Raw genomic sequence first — 14,920 nt, forward strand, 5'->3', positions numbered from 1 at the left:
TTTAAAATGATTAATCCTGTTATACATAATTTAAAGCAATATCCATGGCTAATAACAAATGTTTTATTTGTGTAATTTGACTTTCTGACCCGGTATTTAGTGTTGAGCACAGTGACTGTAAAACATAACTCCATTGCATTGCATGGACAAACCTGTGCTGATGTGTAGCGTCATTGAACTTGTACAGCTGTGGGTTTGCTAAGTCTGTGGTTATTTAAAAGGAGACGGTTTGCTTTTGTCAGTAAAAGTTAAGCTTCGACATGCTGGCCATGAGTTTTATTTGTGCATGAAATCCTAGAATGTTTGATATTATGAATTTATTTAGCAGTATTAATCTCCTAAAAATGTGTTTAAATGTGTTTTGAACATCCATTTTATGAAATGAAATAAAATGGGAAAGGTGAAAAATTGAATCCATTAAGTGTTTTTTTTAACTAGATAAATGAATTTAGATAAAATGACATTTTAAACTGGGTGTTTTCAAGAAAGTCACCAAGGTCTCGTATTTGTTAAATGTGTACTTGCTGCTTCCAACAATTGTATTTGCAATTATCGTTGGAAAATTTGTTTTTGCCACTGGCATTCTTAGGCTAGTTAGGAGATGATGATGAAGATGATGCCTACAATTAGTGTAAATCTCACCGTCATGAATAGGAACGTAATGAATTAAACACAAAACGTGTTCTCTTCTCTAAGAAAAACGTTTTGAGTGAATTTGAAAGTCGAATTTGAACATCGAAGCTATCTTTGCCGGGGAAGCCTAATTATGAAGTGTATTTAGTAAGTTGTTCTGCAGTAGCCTTCTCCGAAATAGTAGCCTCCACGAATTTTGAAGTTCGTCGGGAAACGCAGTCTACCCATGCCATTCCGGTCTCTCAGGAACCTCGTTTTCTCACACACCTGTGCGACAAAGCGAGTCTCCGAGGCGCGCACCTTCTCTTAGCAATTGCTGGACGAAGCAAGCGTGTAAGACGCACGTTTCTTTGTGGGTTTTTTTGGGGGTAACGTACCAGTTAAAATATATGAATACTTCCACTTTTAAAGAGGTACTTTGAGAAACAATGAGAAGTAGGGGCTGGGCAAATTGTTCATTAATTTCGACGTGGTCTCGTACAGCCGCGCGATTTCCCAGGAGAACCAGGTAGCGTACGCATGGTGGAACGGTGGTGAGTTGTAATAATTAAGTTTTAACCAATAAATGAGAATATTTCTACAGCCGGAGTGAATGTTTGCATTTGTTGATTCCAGACAAAACAGATGAAGGGTGAACCTGACAAAGTATATGAACGGAATATTTTGCATTTTTGGATTTTCAAGCATTCGTTGCTTAAGTTGCCGTTTTATTTTTTATATTGATTGAGAAGGGACATCAATGCACGGAGTGCCAGGTTTAACCGTAGTCTCCTGACAGGTTATCCAGGTCGTTTTGAACAGCAAAATAGTTTGCCTATGAAATATAAATTCCATGCGGACCATGGCCCCTCGATTACGTAGAGAGCAGAGGAAGAGAAGTTAATGATAATGAAGAATTGGCCTTGATGCTCCAATACCTTTGGAGGGGACTGTGTGACCTCACCTTAAAGTGCTAATTGTTGCTTGATGATAGAGGCCCAGCAAAATGGTCAAGGTAAACTCTGCTGTGGAGATCAGGGAAAGGTGGTACTGTTGTGCGTCTCAGGATCATTGAATGCTCCCGTGGCAAGACAAAACAAAATGCATCTCAATCGTGTTGGGTTGCAGCTGCATTGGCCAGTTTCCCCGACACTGTTCCTGTGGTTCCATCTTCATCAGCTTTAAGTGCAAAGATTTAATACTAATCACATAAGAGTATAATGTCATTTTAAGATGAAGATTTTATATGAAATGATCAAACAATTAGAAAAACAAAATGCAGTTGGTAGAGAAGGTATGCATTTGAACACCTTAAAAATGTTTCATCACAAAGTGAGCTTTAAAACATGTATTGTTATGAAAAAATGACACTCCATTAATTAATTCATTACCATATGCCCTTGAGCATGTGAGTTCGCTGGTGTCGTTTGAGGGTTCCCTTCTCACGGAAACTCTTCCCACACTGGGTGCAGTGGTACGGCCTCTCCCCAGTGTGAGTTCGCTGGTGTAGTTTAAAGTCTGACCTGTGACTGAAATGCGTCCCACACTGGGCGCAGTGGTACGGCCTCTCCCCTGTGTGAGTTCGCTGGTGTAGTTTAAAGTCTGACCTGTGACTGAAACGCGTCCCACACTGGGCACAGTGGTACGGCCTCTCCCCTGGGTGAGTTTGCTGGTGTCGTTTAAGGGCTCCCCCTTGGCTGAAACTCTTCCCACACTGGGCGCAGTGGTACGGCCTCTCCCCTGTGTGAGTTTGCTGGTGTTGTTTAAGGGTTTCCACCTGACTGAAACTCTTCCCACACTGGGCGCAGTGGTACGGCCTCTCCCCTGTGTGAGTTCGCTGGTGTCGTTTGAGGTGTGCCCCTCGGCTGAAACTCTTCCCACACTGGGCGCAGTGGTACGGCCTCTCCCCTGTGTGAGTTCGCTGGTGTCGTTTGAGGGTTCCCTTCTCACTGAAACTCTTCCCACACTGTGCGCAGTGGTACGGCCTCTCCCCTGTGTGAGTTCGCTGCTGTCGTTTAAGGTTTCCCTCCACACTGAATCTCTTCCCACACTGGGCGCAATGGTACGGCCTCTCCCCTGTGTGAGTTAGTTGGTGTCGTTTAAAGTCTGACCTGTGACTGAAACTTGTCCCACACTGGGCGCAGTGGTACGGCCTCTCCCCTGTGTGAGTTCGCTGGTGTCGTTTGAGGGTTCCCTTCTCACTGAAATTCTTCCCACACTGGGCGCAGTGGTACGGCCTCTCCCCTGTGTGAGTTCGCTGGTGTCGTTTGAGGGTTCCCTTCTCACTGAAACTCTTCCCACACTGGGCGCAGTGGTACGGCCTCTCCCCTGTGTGAGTTCGCTGGTGTCGTTTAAGGTTTCTCTGCGCACTGAATCTCTTCCCACACTGGGTGCAAAGGTACGGCCTCTCCCCTGTGTGAGTTCGCTGCTGTTGTTTAAGGTTTCCCTCCACACTGAATCTCTTCCCACACTGGGCGCAGTGGTACGGCCTCTCCCCTGTGTGAGTTCGCTGGTGTCGTTTGAGGTGTGCCCCTAGGCTGAAACTCTTCCCACACTGGGCACAGTGGTACGGCCTCTCCCCTGTGTGAGTTCGCTGGTGTTGTTTAAGGGTTTCCACGTGACTGAAACTCTTCCCACACTGGGCGCAGTGGTACGGCCTCTCCCCTGTGTGAGTTCGCTGGTGTCGTTTGAGGTGTGCCCCTCGGCTGAAACTCTTCCCACACTGGGCACAGTGGTACGGCCTCTCCCCTGTGTGAGTTCGCTGGTGTCGTTTAAGGTCTCCCCCTTTGCTGAAACTCTTCCCACACTGGGCGCAGTGGTACGGCCTCTCCCCTGTGTGAGTTCGCTGGTGTTGTTTAAGGGTTTCCACGTGACTGAAACTCTTCCCACACTGGGCGCAGTGGTACGGCCTCTCCCCTGTGTGAGTTCGCTGGTGTTGTTTAAGGGTTTCCACGTGACTGAAACTCTTCCCACACTGGGCGCAGTGGTACGGCCTCTCCCTTGTGTGAGTTCGCAGGTGTTGTTTGAGGTGTGCCCCTCGGCTGAAACTCTTCCCACACTGGGCACAGTGGTACGGCCTCTCCCCTGTGTGAGTTCGCTGGTGTCGTTTAAGGTCTCCCCCTTTGCTGAAACTCTTCCCACACTGGGCGCAGTGGTACGGCCTCTCCCCTGTGTGAGTTCGCTGGTGTCGTTTAAGGTCTCCCCCTTGGCTGAAACTCTTCCCACACTGGGCGCAGTGGTACGGCCTCTCCCCTGTGTGAGTTCGCTGGTGTTGTTTGAGGTGTGCCCCTCGGCTGAAACTCTTCCCACACTGGGCACAGTGGTACGGCCTCTCCCCTGTGTGAGTTTGCTGGTGTTTTGGGCTGAGGAGTCTGACTGTATCTGCAACAGTCTGAGACGGTGCACAGTGTCTGTGGGAGCTGGTGGAAGGCTGGAGACTCTCTGATGTGACTGATCCTGCTCTGAGCAGTCTCACATATTCCTTACGGTGAGAGTGCTTGATGTGTTTGTGCAGGTAGATCTCTGCTGTGTAGGAGAGCGAACACTGAGTACAGGGGAAGAACTGAGAAGGAATGTCCTCGCCCCCTGGTGGAGGAAAAAGAGAATGAGTTAAAATTATTTCTGTTTTTAGCACAAAGACATTTTTCTCCAGCGTGTCAGATTCTTACAGCTCAAAATTCTGGTTATTTCTCAAAATGGTCCAAAATACGCACTTCGGTTAGGTGAGGATTAACATGGGCATTGATTAGGGCAAAGTCCTCTTTACATCTGATTTTTCTAGTCTTAAAACAAAGCTGTGAAATGGGTCACTTCAGAATTGCAGGACACCAAATCCCAGAGAATGATCTGTGAGAAGAAGGGAAGAGAAGGGATTAGTACCTTTAGAAGAGCACTTGTTGCTCCACCGGTCGTCGAAGGTGATACCCAGGTCTTTGGCATAGTCGTCCCCATACCACACCAGCAGCTCCTGCCCTGGGTGAATGGGGTTAAAGCAGCGATACAGAATAACCCCTCTGTACTGGAAAGCCACAAGATTCTGCTCCTCCTCGTTTCGAGCACAGTTAACATATCTGAGTCAAAGAGAACACGGGGAAGTAAGAAAGAGCCCAACAAAATTATTAATGTAACATCATATTATAAGGTAGAAATGCAGTCAGTGGTTTCTGTAAGCACTACTACCAACCTCATCCAGTTGGAGTGGGTTTCACTCTTGGCATCAATGACACAGCGCTTGCTCCTGGAGATCTAACACAGCATCATTAGCCAGGCTTAATTTCTACACCGTTAACCTGTTACGTCTGTGCCACAAACACTCATACAGCTCTATATTACTTTAAAATCTCTGCACAATGACCCCGTTATAACATTTCCACACTATGAAAACCCACACTGCTCTCGACACTGAACTCTCCACTGCACTATCACTCAAGAACAAGGTCCTTCTCACCATCCAGGAGTAGCCGCTCTCCATGTCTTCCTCAGTCAGCTCTCCCTCGTAGGGTCCATAGTGTACTCCACTGGGCACTGTCTGTCCCTTGGCGAACACCCCCAGGCCTGCTCCAGGGATGCTGGAGACTCTGACCTCCAGACCGGGGGGCAGGGTAAGCCGGGCCCTGTCGGGGGCCACAGCGGGCGCTGGAGAGTCGAAGATGAACGAAGGGGGGCCGTGGACCGGGCATTCATCAGTGAAGAAGGACTGGCACTCGTCACAATCTAAGAGAAGGGAGAGTTTATCCATAGCTGGACCTCAATAACAAGAAATAGAAATTGAAACAGCCTTTGTTTCCGCATGGCTCACAGAAATCATCTTCATCTCTGGGCTCCTCTTGCTCAGTGTAGCACACTTTCTGTGTGCTGCGGAGCTTTTCACCACGGACGTAGACGGTTGCCTGCTCCTTCTGCGATTTCAAATGTTCTTTCTTCGATCGTCCTGAAAGTCACAGAGCAACGCAACTGTGGGTGAAATACAACAGACAAACATGCTACAGGGCGGCCTGGTTCCAGGTCAGTGGTTCTAATCCAGGTGTAGCCACAATAAGATTCTGAGGAAGGCCCTGAACCCTGCATTGCTCCAGGGGAGGATTGTCTCCTGCTTAATCTAATCAACTGTACGTCGCTCTGGATAAGAGCGTCTGCCAAATGCCAATAATGTAATGTAATGCTGGAGCAATATTGCGAACTGATGAACTTTGGACAAATGATTGTTGTACTGATGTCAATGTGTAAGCACTGTGTACATTTAATTTTATTGACAGTAGAACTTGCATGTAATAGGTCGCTACCACAATTTGGTGCCACATCCATGTAAGTGTGTCACTGCCCATCCCATGAGTCTTGGGTACCCATTGTCAGATCACATAACTATTTATCGGCAATTGCCAAACGGACAAAGATTCCGTTTTTCATCAGTTTGCTAGCCAAAGCCTCAAATTGTGTGCTTTTCTTTGCTTTTGTTCCACATCATTTTGAAGACAACAGCTTGCACATACTCATTCATTTAGAAAAAAACTAAAATGAGAAGAATACTGGATGGAGACCATTATGATGTAACATGAACAGGCACCCATGTGTAAGGGCCCGTAGACCTGCATATACCAGTATTTGGTTGTTTGGAGCTCTGTTTGCATGGCTCTCTCTGCTTCACAACGGAGGAACCAGGAAACGTATCGTCACCATCATTGCTGATGCTGGTAGCATTCTTCTCTTCCTAAAAGAACAGGAATATTTGAATGCACAGAAGACAACATACATTCATGTTCTTGCAGTGTTCTTCAGCGGTTAATCAAAGGCAGCTGCGATCAAGTGCCCTCAAATCACAAAACATGCCTGGACAGCTGTATTTTAATGCTTAAATGGGTTTCAAAATAGCATTTTGCATATTATAGTAAGTGATTGCATTTGATGTCTGAGTCCATAAAGAAAACAAAGGATGGTGCCGATTTGTTTATTTTTTACTTGAAAGCCGAGGCAATCGGGGCGCTATTAACCCGACTAACCCTGAGTCTCCCCCCCCACCCAACTGAAATGGATCATTCCATGTTTCACAGCACACGCCTGCCGTGCACACGCTGAAGCAGGCTGGCTGCAGACCAGCGGAACTGTGGTCGAGGCAACGGCCCAGTGTGTGCCCACCCACAACAAGACTCCCAGCTGGTGTGTGCTACGAACGAGTGCTAAAGAGGAAAATGGACAACCGTCACAGCTGGTTTCCCCGTCACTAGAAATAATAGCCTCAGGTCCAGCCGATGTCCTCAATTACACAAGCACCAGTGGAGTGTGAGCGCGTGGGCCGCTGACTTCACCTGTGCGCTGCAGGACGCTGGAGGTTCTGCCTGCGTTTGAGCCAGCGAGGCTGCCTGTGTCCTGGCCTGCCCTGCTGCACTGCTCCCTGAAGCACCAGTCTGATTGGCACTCCGGATTTTGGAACTGAAGCTCCGGGACACTGGAGTGAATGAGTGAATGAGTGAATGAGTGAATGAGTGAATGAGTGAATGAGTGAATGAAGTGTATTTGTAGCATTGTGAATGTACAGTATGCTTATAGAGTAGTGATGTAGTACACATGTGGCATTGTGAACAATATGCCTATTGAGTCAGGTTCTGTATATGTGTGTGTTGCGGCTGTTTGTGCACCAGGCTCTCTCTCCAGACAAGGGTTCCATGCCTCATCTTCAGAGTCGCTTGGCTCTGCAGCCCTTGCCAGCATGGCTGTCTGAGATCGGGGCTCCCTCAAGAAAGCTGGAGTCAGGGAGTTCAGCCCTAAGACCAAGAAGAAAGGTCAGTAACTCACGTTCAGAAATTCAGACCTAGGTACTATCTAATTTCTAGGCACAAGGACAAACTGCAAGCCTTTGCAACTGCAACTTCCCGTTCACATGTCGTCAAAGTCACACTCATCTGAGGTGAGGATAATTTTCTTGAAAAAGTAAAAACAAAACACTTCACAATTTATATAATAAAACATTTTATTTTATGAATATTGAAAAACATTTTTCAACTGAGTAGAGGGCAGAATGAAGTGTTTTGGTACTTGTAATAAAAAGGGCCAAGGGCTAACAACTTCATTGTTCCTCTTGATCCTTTTGAATTGCACTCTCTCACATTTCTGCAAATCCACTCAGTCTTGGAGAAGTAAACTTTGAGCTCCTCTAATTTATCCTGGGACAGGACCAGAGAAAAGAGGAGCTCTGGATTTAACATGCAGTAAAAGATCCCACACCAATTATTTGCTTTCCCTGGAATACAAGTTTGGTTGCTTTAGCCATAGCACACAGGGCTCTGCAATGCTCCCATTTTGGAGCATTTGCTTCTTAAAAGTGATGTGTGCTTACAGGATCGATCATGTGTGCACCTACTTGTTTCAACTTAGCAGCACGTGTGAGTGTAGAGCCCTGATACAGCTAGGAAGACGATGGCTATTGAAATGAGAATCTCGACTTGTCAAATAACATTACTTGAACTGTCATGTAGCCAACTAATGCATCTAGATAAAACTAACATTGCAAATTGTGAAAACATCACATCCGATGCAATAGCACCATCTACAGGTGTTGGGCTTCAACTATGTTTGTCAAATAACTTTCGCATCTGGAATGGGAAGAATTATTGCGATATAGCCAAGATCAATAAAACCTTGTATGTTACCTACGTCAGCTTATTAAAGAATGTGAATAGAATATAATTCACAATTATGTATATATACTTTGCAACTGTTAAAATGCGAATGTAATCTTCACATCTAGCTAGTAAACGATATGTGCGAAACAAACAGTACCTTGAAGTTGAGCCGCTTCCATAACTAAGTTACTTAATATAATTATATTAACATTTGAAAATGGTGTGTTTTCACTAACATTACATCTAAAGCATAGTTATTTGGAAACGTATTACTTGTAACAACAGTCATGAAAATATTAGGATAAATCGATCAGTCTTTTTCCAAGACCCTGGTGACCGCAACTTTTATTCAATTTCACCCTCATGAATATCGTATGTAACCAATTTGAAGTATCCTATCTTCAGTAGCTGAATTATGAGGCTTTGAAAATTAATCCCTACAAGCGTAGCTGTAAAAATGCAGCTGAAGTGTAACCGAACAGAATACAAATTAAATATCACTTGGGGTAAATCATAAGAGGCCGACAAAGAACGTAATTAATTAAACACTAAACGTGTTCTCTTTAAGAAAAACATCTTGAGTGAATTTCACACACACGTGCTATAAAGCGCGTCTCCGAGGCGCGCACCTTCCCTTAGCAATGGCTGGACGAAGCAACCGGGAAAGATGCACGTTTATCCATAGCTGGACCTCAATAACAAGAAATAGAAATTGAAACAGCCTTTGTTTCCGCATGGCTCACAGAAATAATCTTCATCTCTGGGCTCCTCTTGCTCAGTGTAGCACACTTTCTGTGTGCTGCGGAGCTTTTCACCACGGACGTAGACGGTTGCCTGCTCCTTCTGCGATTTCAAATGCTCTTTCTTCGATCGTCCTGAAAGTCACAGAGCAACGCAACTGTGGGCGAAATACAACAGACAAACATGCTACAGGGCGGCCTGGTTCCAGGTCAGTGGTTCTAATCCAGGTGTAGCCACAATAAGATTGTGAGGAAGGCCCTGAACCCTGCATTGCTCCAGGGGAGGATTGTCTCCTGCTTAATCTAATCAACTGTACGTCGCTCTGGATAAGAGCGTCTGCCAAATGCCAATATTGGAATTTAGAAAAAAACTAAAGTGAGAAGAATACTGGATGGAGACCATTATGATGTAACATGAACAGGCACCCATGTGTAAGGGCCCGTAGACCTGCATATACCAGTATTTGGTTGTTTGGAGCTCTGTTTGCATGGCTCTCTCTGCTTCACAACGGAGGAACCAGGAAACGTATCGTCACCATCATTGCTGATGCTGGTAGCATTCTTCTCTTCCTAAAAGAACAGGAATATTTGAATGCACAGAAGACAACATACATTCATGTTCTTGCAGTGTTCTTCAGCGGTTAATCAAAGGCAGCTGCGATCAAGTGCCCTCAAATCACAAAACATGCCTGGACAGCTGTATTTTAATGCTTAAATGGGTTTCAAAATAGCATTTTGCATATTATAGTAAGTGATTGCATTTGATGTCTGAGTCCATAAAGAAAACAAAGGATGGTGCCGATTTGTTTATTTTTTACTTGAAAGCCGAGGCAATCAGGGCGCTATTAACCTGACTAACCCTGAGTCTCTCCCCCCCCCCCCCCCCCCCCCCCAACTGAAATGGATCATTCCATGTTTCACAGCACACGCCTGCCGTGCACACGCTGAAGCAGGCTGGCTGCAGACCAGCGGAACTGTGGTCGAGGCAACGGCCCAGTGTGTGCCCACCCACAACAAGACTCCCAGCTGGTGTGTGCTACGAACGAGTGCTAAAGAGGAAAATGGACAACCGTCACAGCTGGTTTCCCCGTCACTAGAAATAATAGCCTCAGGTCCAGCCGATGTCCTCAATTACACAAGCACCAGTGGAGTGTGAGCGCGTGGGCCGCTGACTTCACCTGTGTGCTGCAGGACGCTGGAGGTTCTGCCTGCGTTTGAGCCAGCGAGGCTGCCTGTGTCCTGGCCTGTCCTGCTGCACTGCTCCCTGAAGCACCAGTCTGACTGGCACTCCGGATTTTGGAACTGAAGCTCCGGGACACTGGAGATGTATATGAAGTGTATTTGTAGCATTGTGAATGTACAATATGCTTATAGAGTAGTGATGTAGTACACATGTGGCATTGTGAACAATATGCCTATTGAGTCAGGTTCTGTATATATGTGTGTGTTGCGGCTGTTTGTGTACCAGGCTCTCTCTCCAGACAAGGGTTCCATGCGTCATCTTCAGAGTCGCTTGGCTCTGCAGCCCTTGCCAGCATGGCTGTCTGAGATCGGTGCTCCCTCAAGAAAGCTGAAGTCGGGGAGTTCAGCCCTAAGACCAAGAAGAAAGGTCAGTAACTCACGTTCAGAAATTCAGACCTAGGTACTATCTAATTTCTAGGCACAAGGACAAACTGCAAGCCTTTGCAACTGCAACTTTCCCGTTCACATGTGGTCAAAGTCACACACATCTGAGGTGAGGATAATTTTCTTGAAAAAGTAAAAACAAAACACTTCACAATTTATGTAATAAAACATTTTATTTTATGAATATTGAAAAACATTTTTCAACTGATTAGAGGGCAGAATGAAGTGTTTTGGTACTTGTCAGTACCTTGCACTGTGTAAAATAAAAAGGGCCAAGGGCTAACAACTTCATTGTTCCTCTTGATCCTTTTGAATCGCACTCTCTCACATTTCTGCAAATCCACTCAGTCTTGGAGAAGTAAACTTTGAGCTCCTCTAATTTATCCTGGGACAGGACCAGAGAAAAGAGGAGCTCTGGATTTAACATGCAGTAAAAGATCCCACACCAATTATTTGCTTTCCCTGGAATACAAGTTTGGTTTCTTTAGCCATAGCACACAGGGCTCTGCAATGCTCCCGTTTTGGAGCATTTGCTTCTTAAAAGTGATGTGTGCTTACAGGATCGATCATGTGTGCACCTACTTGTTTCAACTTAGCAGCACACGTGAGTGTAGAGCCCTGATACAGCTAGGAAGACGATGGCTATTGAAATGAGAATCTCGACTTGTCAAATAACATTACTTGAACTGTCATGTAGCCAACTAATGCATCTAGATAAAACTAACATTGCAAATTGTGAAAACATCACATCCGATGCAATAGCACCATCTACAGGTGTTGGCCTTCAACTATGTTTGTCAAATAACTTTCGCATCTGGAATGGGAAGAATTATTGCGATATAGCCAAGATCAATAAAACCTTGTATGTTACCTACGTCAGCTTATTAAAGAATGTGAATAGAATATAATTCACAATTATGTATATATACTTTGCAACTGTTAAAATGCGAATGTAATCTTCACATCTTGCTAGTAAACGATATGTGCGAAACAAACAGTACCTTGAAGTTGAGCCGCCTCCATAACTATGTTACTTAATATAATTATATTAACATTTGAAAATGGTGTGTTTTCACTAACATTACATTACATCTAAAGCATAGTTATTTGGAAACGTATTACTTGTTACAACAGTCATGAAAATATTAGGATAAATCGATCAATCAGTCTTTTTCCAAGACTCTGGTGACCGCAACTTTTTTTCAATTTCACCCTCATGAATATCGTATGTAACCGATTTGAAGTATAATATCTAAAGTAGCTGAATTATGAGGCTTTGAAAATGAATCGCTACAAGCGTAGCTGTAAAAATGCAGCTGAAGTGTAACCGAACAGAATACAAATGAAATATCACTTGGGGTAAATCATAAGAGGCCGACAAAGAACGTAATTAATTAAACACTAAACGTGTTCTCTTTTAGAAAAACATCTTGAGTGAATTTCACACACACGTGCTATGAAGCGCGTCTCCGAGGCGCGCACCTTCCCTTAGCAATGGCTGGACGAAGCAAGCGGGAAAGATGCACGTTTCTTTGTGTGGTAAGTTTATTTTTTTAAATATGCCAGTTAAAATGTATGCCGAAATGAAATAATTTGGTTTAAACAAACCTTGTAATTAGGCTATTCCATTTAAATGAATATAACTTTAATTCCTGTTGATAATTTTACACAGACGGGTCTCAATTTGAAGCCATTAGTTGTCCAGAAGCAGATAGTTTTTTCGGTAGTTTGTAAAATATAATTTAGTATTGATGACAAAATGAAAAATGTTATAAATCTTGTAAAGTGTAGGAATATTCAAAAAGTGTAACCGTTAAATTGAGTTATTTCTGATTGATTACTTAATGCTTTCAGAAGCCAATATATATTGTAGAATGAATATGAGCCTTGGCTTTAAGTATGTACAACAGGGTTAGTTATCATTTTCAGTTTCAAACTGCACATGCAAAAACGCACGGTTTGTACCTACACAAGTATAAACTACACATTCCAAGAAAACGATAAGGCATTCTTGTAAAAAAACGTACTAAATCATGTAGGTCTCATTAATTTGCTTGCATAAGAAATGTGATATTTCTGTAATTTGCACGGTGACATTGACAAAACAGTATAACTGCGTGGACTAATAATAATTTTTGAAAAAATCCTGGATCACTTGTGCTGATGTGTAACGTCATTGAACTTGTAGACTGCTGTGGGTTTGTTGAAAGCTCGTGGTTATTTAAAATCAGACGGTTTGCTTTTGTCAGTAAAAGTTCTGGTCAGCATGCTGAAGCTTAAGTTTTAATTTAGATGCTTTGAAAGATTATAACTTGACTTTTAAATTTGTGTGATTGATTGTTCAACACATCTTTTCTATGTTTAATATTTGTGACAGTAGGAGTTTGTCGATGTTTTCGTTTGTTTTAAAAAGTTTCCCCAAAAAGCAGTCTGCTGCATTCAGAAAAAACGCAGCAAACTTGTTTGTTCTAACTAAGAGCAAAGATCATACATTGATTATACCATCAGTTATATCAAATGAATTAAATGGGTGAAGATTAAACATTTAATGAATTGGTATTAGAGGTTTAGAGAGAAGGTCTGACCGTACCTTCTCTCTCAACCATCCTCCCGTATTCTGGCCATGGGACCTGATATAGGCTAAGGCTTGCTGTAGCCCCACCCACTGGGTAACCCCAGCTCTAGCACTATTCAATAGACTGAACAACACATGCTTTTACCACATAAATTAACCAAATAAGCAAACTCAAAACAAACCAACATATTCAACACTTTGCAGACCACTCAGTGTAGATAAAATTCCGTGTTTGTCGTTTCCATCAAACCACTACGTGGTCTCGTCCACTGGCAGCCCGCGAAACGCCCCGATTTCCACGCGATTTCCCAGGAGAACCAGGTAGCGTACGCATGGTGGAAAGGTGGTGAGTGAAACTATACAGAGTTGTAATTATGAAGTTTTAACCGATGTGAAATGAGTATTTTTACAACCAGAGTGAATGTTTGCATTTGTTGATTCCAGACAAGCAAAACTATTTGTCCAAGTATATATTGCACAGAGTTGATGAGTCTGTTTCCTATCAAATGAAAGTATCAATTTTGGAAACAGTTTACAAACAAATGATTACATGTTACATTTGCAAAGGATACTACCCATTCCACAAGTTAACCCCTTTCACATATATACATCGATTCTTTATATTTGTACTTACCCTTGTTTATGATTATTATTGTGTATAAAACGTTTTGAACTTTTGTTCTTGTTTTTTATTGCATTACAAGGCATTTAGCAGACGCTCTTATCCAGGGCGACATACAATGAAGTGCAGATCGAACACAGGGACAAGTGAGAAGAGGACAATCAATTAAAGAGTTTGTTTCAGGGGAACTACAATATTAAAGTTGGAACGGTGGTGAGTGAAACTATAGAGTTCTAATAATTAAGTTTTAACCTGTGAAATGAGTATTTTTACAACCAGAGTGAATGTTTGCATTTGTTGATTCCATATTCACTCCATATGTTTGATGGAACTTAATGACGGTGAACCAGTAATGCATAACACTAAAAACTTCATTCTGTAGAATGTGTTTCTAATGGTGTAGTTTTATTCGATTTATATGGAAAGTTATCCCGATCGTTTTGAACAGTAAAATGGTAAGGCTATGAAATAAAATAATAGCAGCACTGATTTGATTGCAATCATACTTCAAGAGATTTTACAAAACAGCAGTAAGTACAGCATGACCTTATATCCACAGGCAAGGAGTTCCAAAATGTAGCGGCTGTTATGGAGAAGCTAAAAAATCTGTTTCTCTTGGAGATCAGTGTTCTAAGGTTGTTTGATAAAATGTCCAAGATGCCCAACATTTTTGTAAATAAGCATTATGGTATTTATTACACCCGTGGTTCATTGTTCATAACATTTGTTGCTTTCTCGCGACTGGTTTATTTGAAGGCGTCTCTCCAAATCCACCGTGAAAACTAAACACAGTATTGACAAGAAAATAGAGACCATGTTAGCTTCACATAAAACAATGGCATGCACAGCATGTGGAATAATGTTTACCAAGTAAAATACAAACAAAACACCTTGTTGGTGTTGCTGCATGCTACAAAAAGGGAATATACTTCACTTTAATCCACTTTTAAATCACTGAAATACCACAGTATTAACCACATTTAACTTCTACACAGTGAATATGAGGGGAGGAAAAATACATGAAAATAAAAACCTCTAAGTCACTACAGTGGAAAAGTCAGAAACCATTTCATTTATTAAATTTCCACTTACAAGTCAGTCTAACTCCATCCTTCCACTCAAATAATTC

The 14,920-nt window shown here is 43.1% G+C and overlaps 1 protein-coding gene across 1 annotated transcript; it reads right to left on the reverse strand.

Moving 5' to 3' along the window:
* Positions 1–1,999: 1,999 nt before the first annotated feature.
* Positions 2,000–10,318, reverse strand: LOC133119332 (zinc finger protein 14-like). Its single transcript, XM_061229867.1, has 6 exons — positions 10,147–10,318; positions 8,972–9,103; positions 5,060–5,325; positions 4,796–4,857; positions 4,492–4,682; positions 2,000–4,197 (listed from the first exon to the last, which is right to left on the reverse strand). Exons 1-6 carry the CDS (start codon positions 10,316–10,318, stop codon positions 2,000–2,002), a joined length of 3,021 nt encoding a protein of 1,006 aa, XP_061085851.1.
* Between the last annotated feature and the right edge of the window lie 4,602 nt (positions 10,319–14,920).

This window comes from Conger conger, chromosome 19 (genome assembly GCF_963514075.1).
Source record: "Conger conger chromosome 19, fConCon1.1, whole genome shotgun sequence".
Lineage (NCBI taxonomy): Eukaryota > Metazoa > Chordata > Actinopteri > Anguilliformes > Congridae > Conger > Conger conger.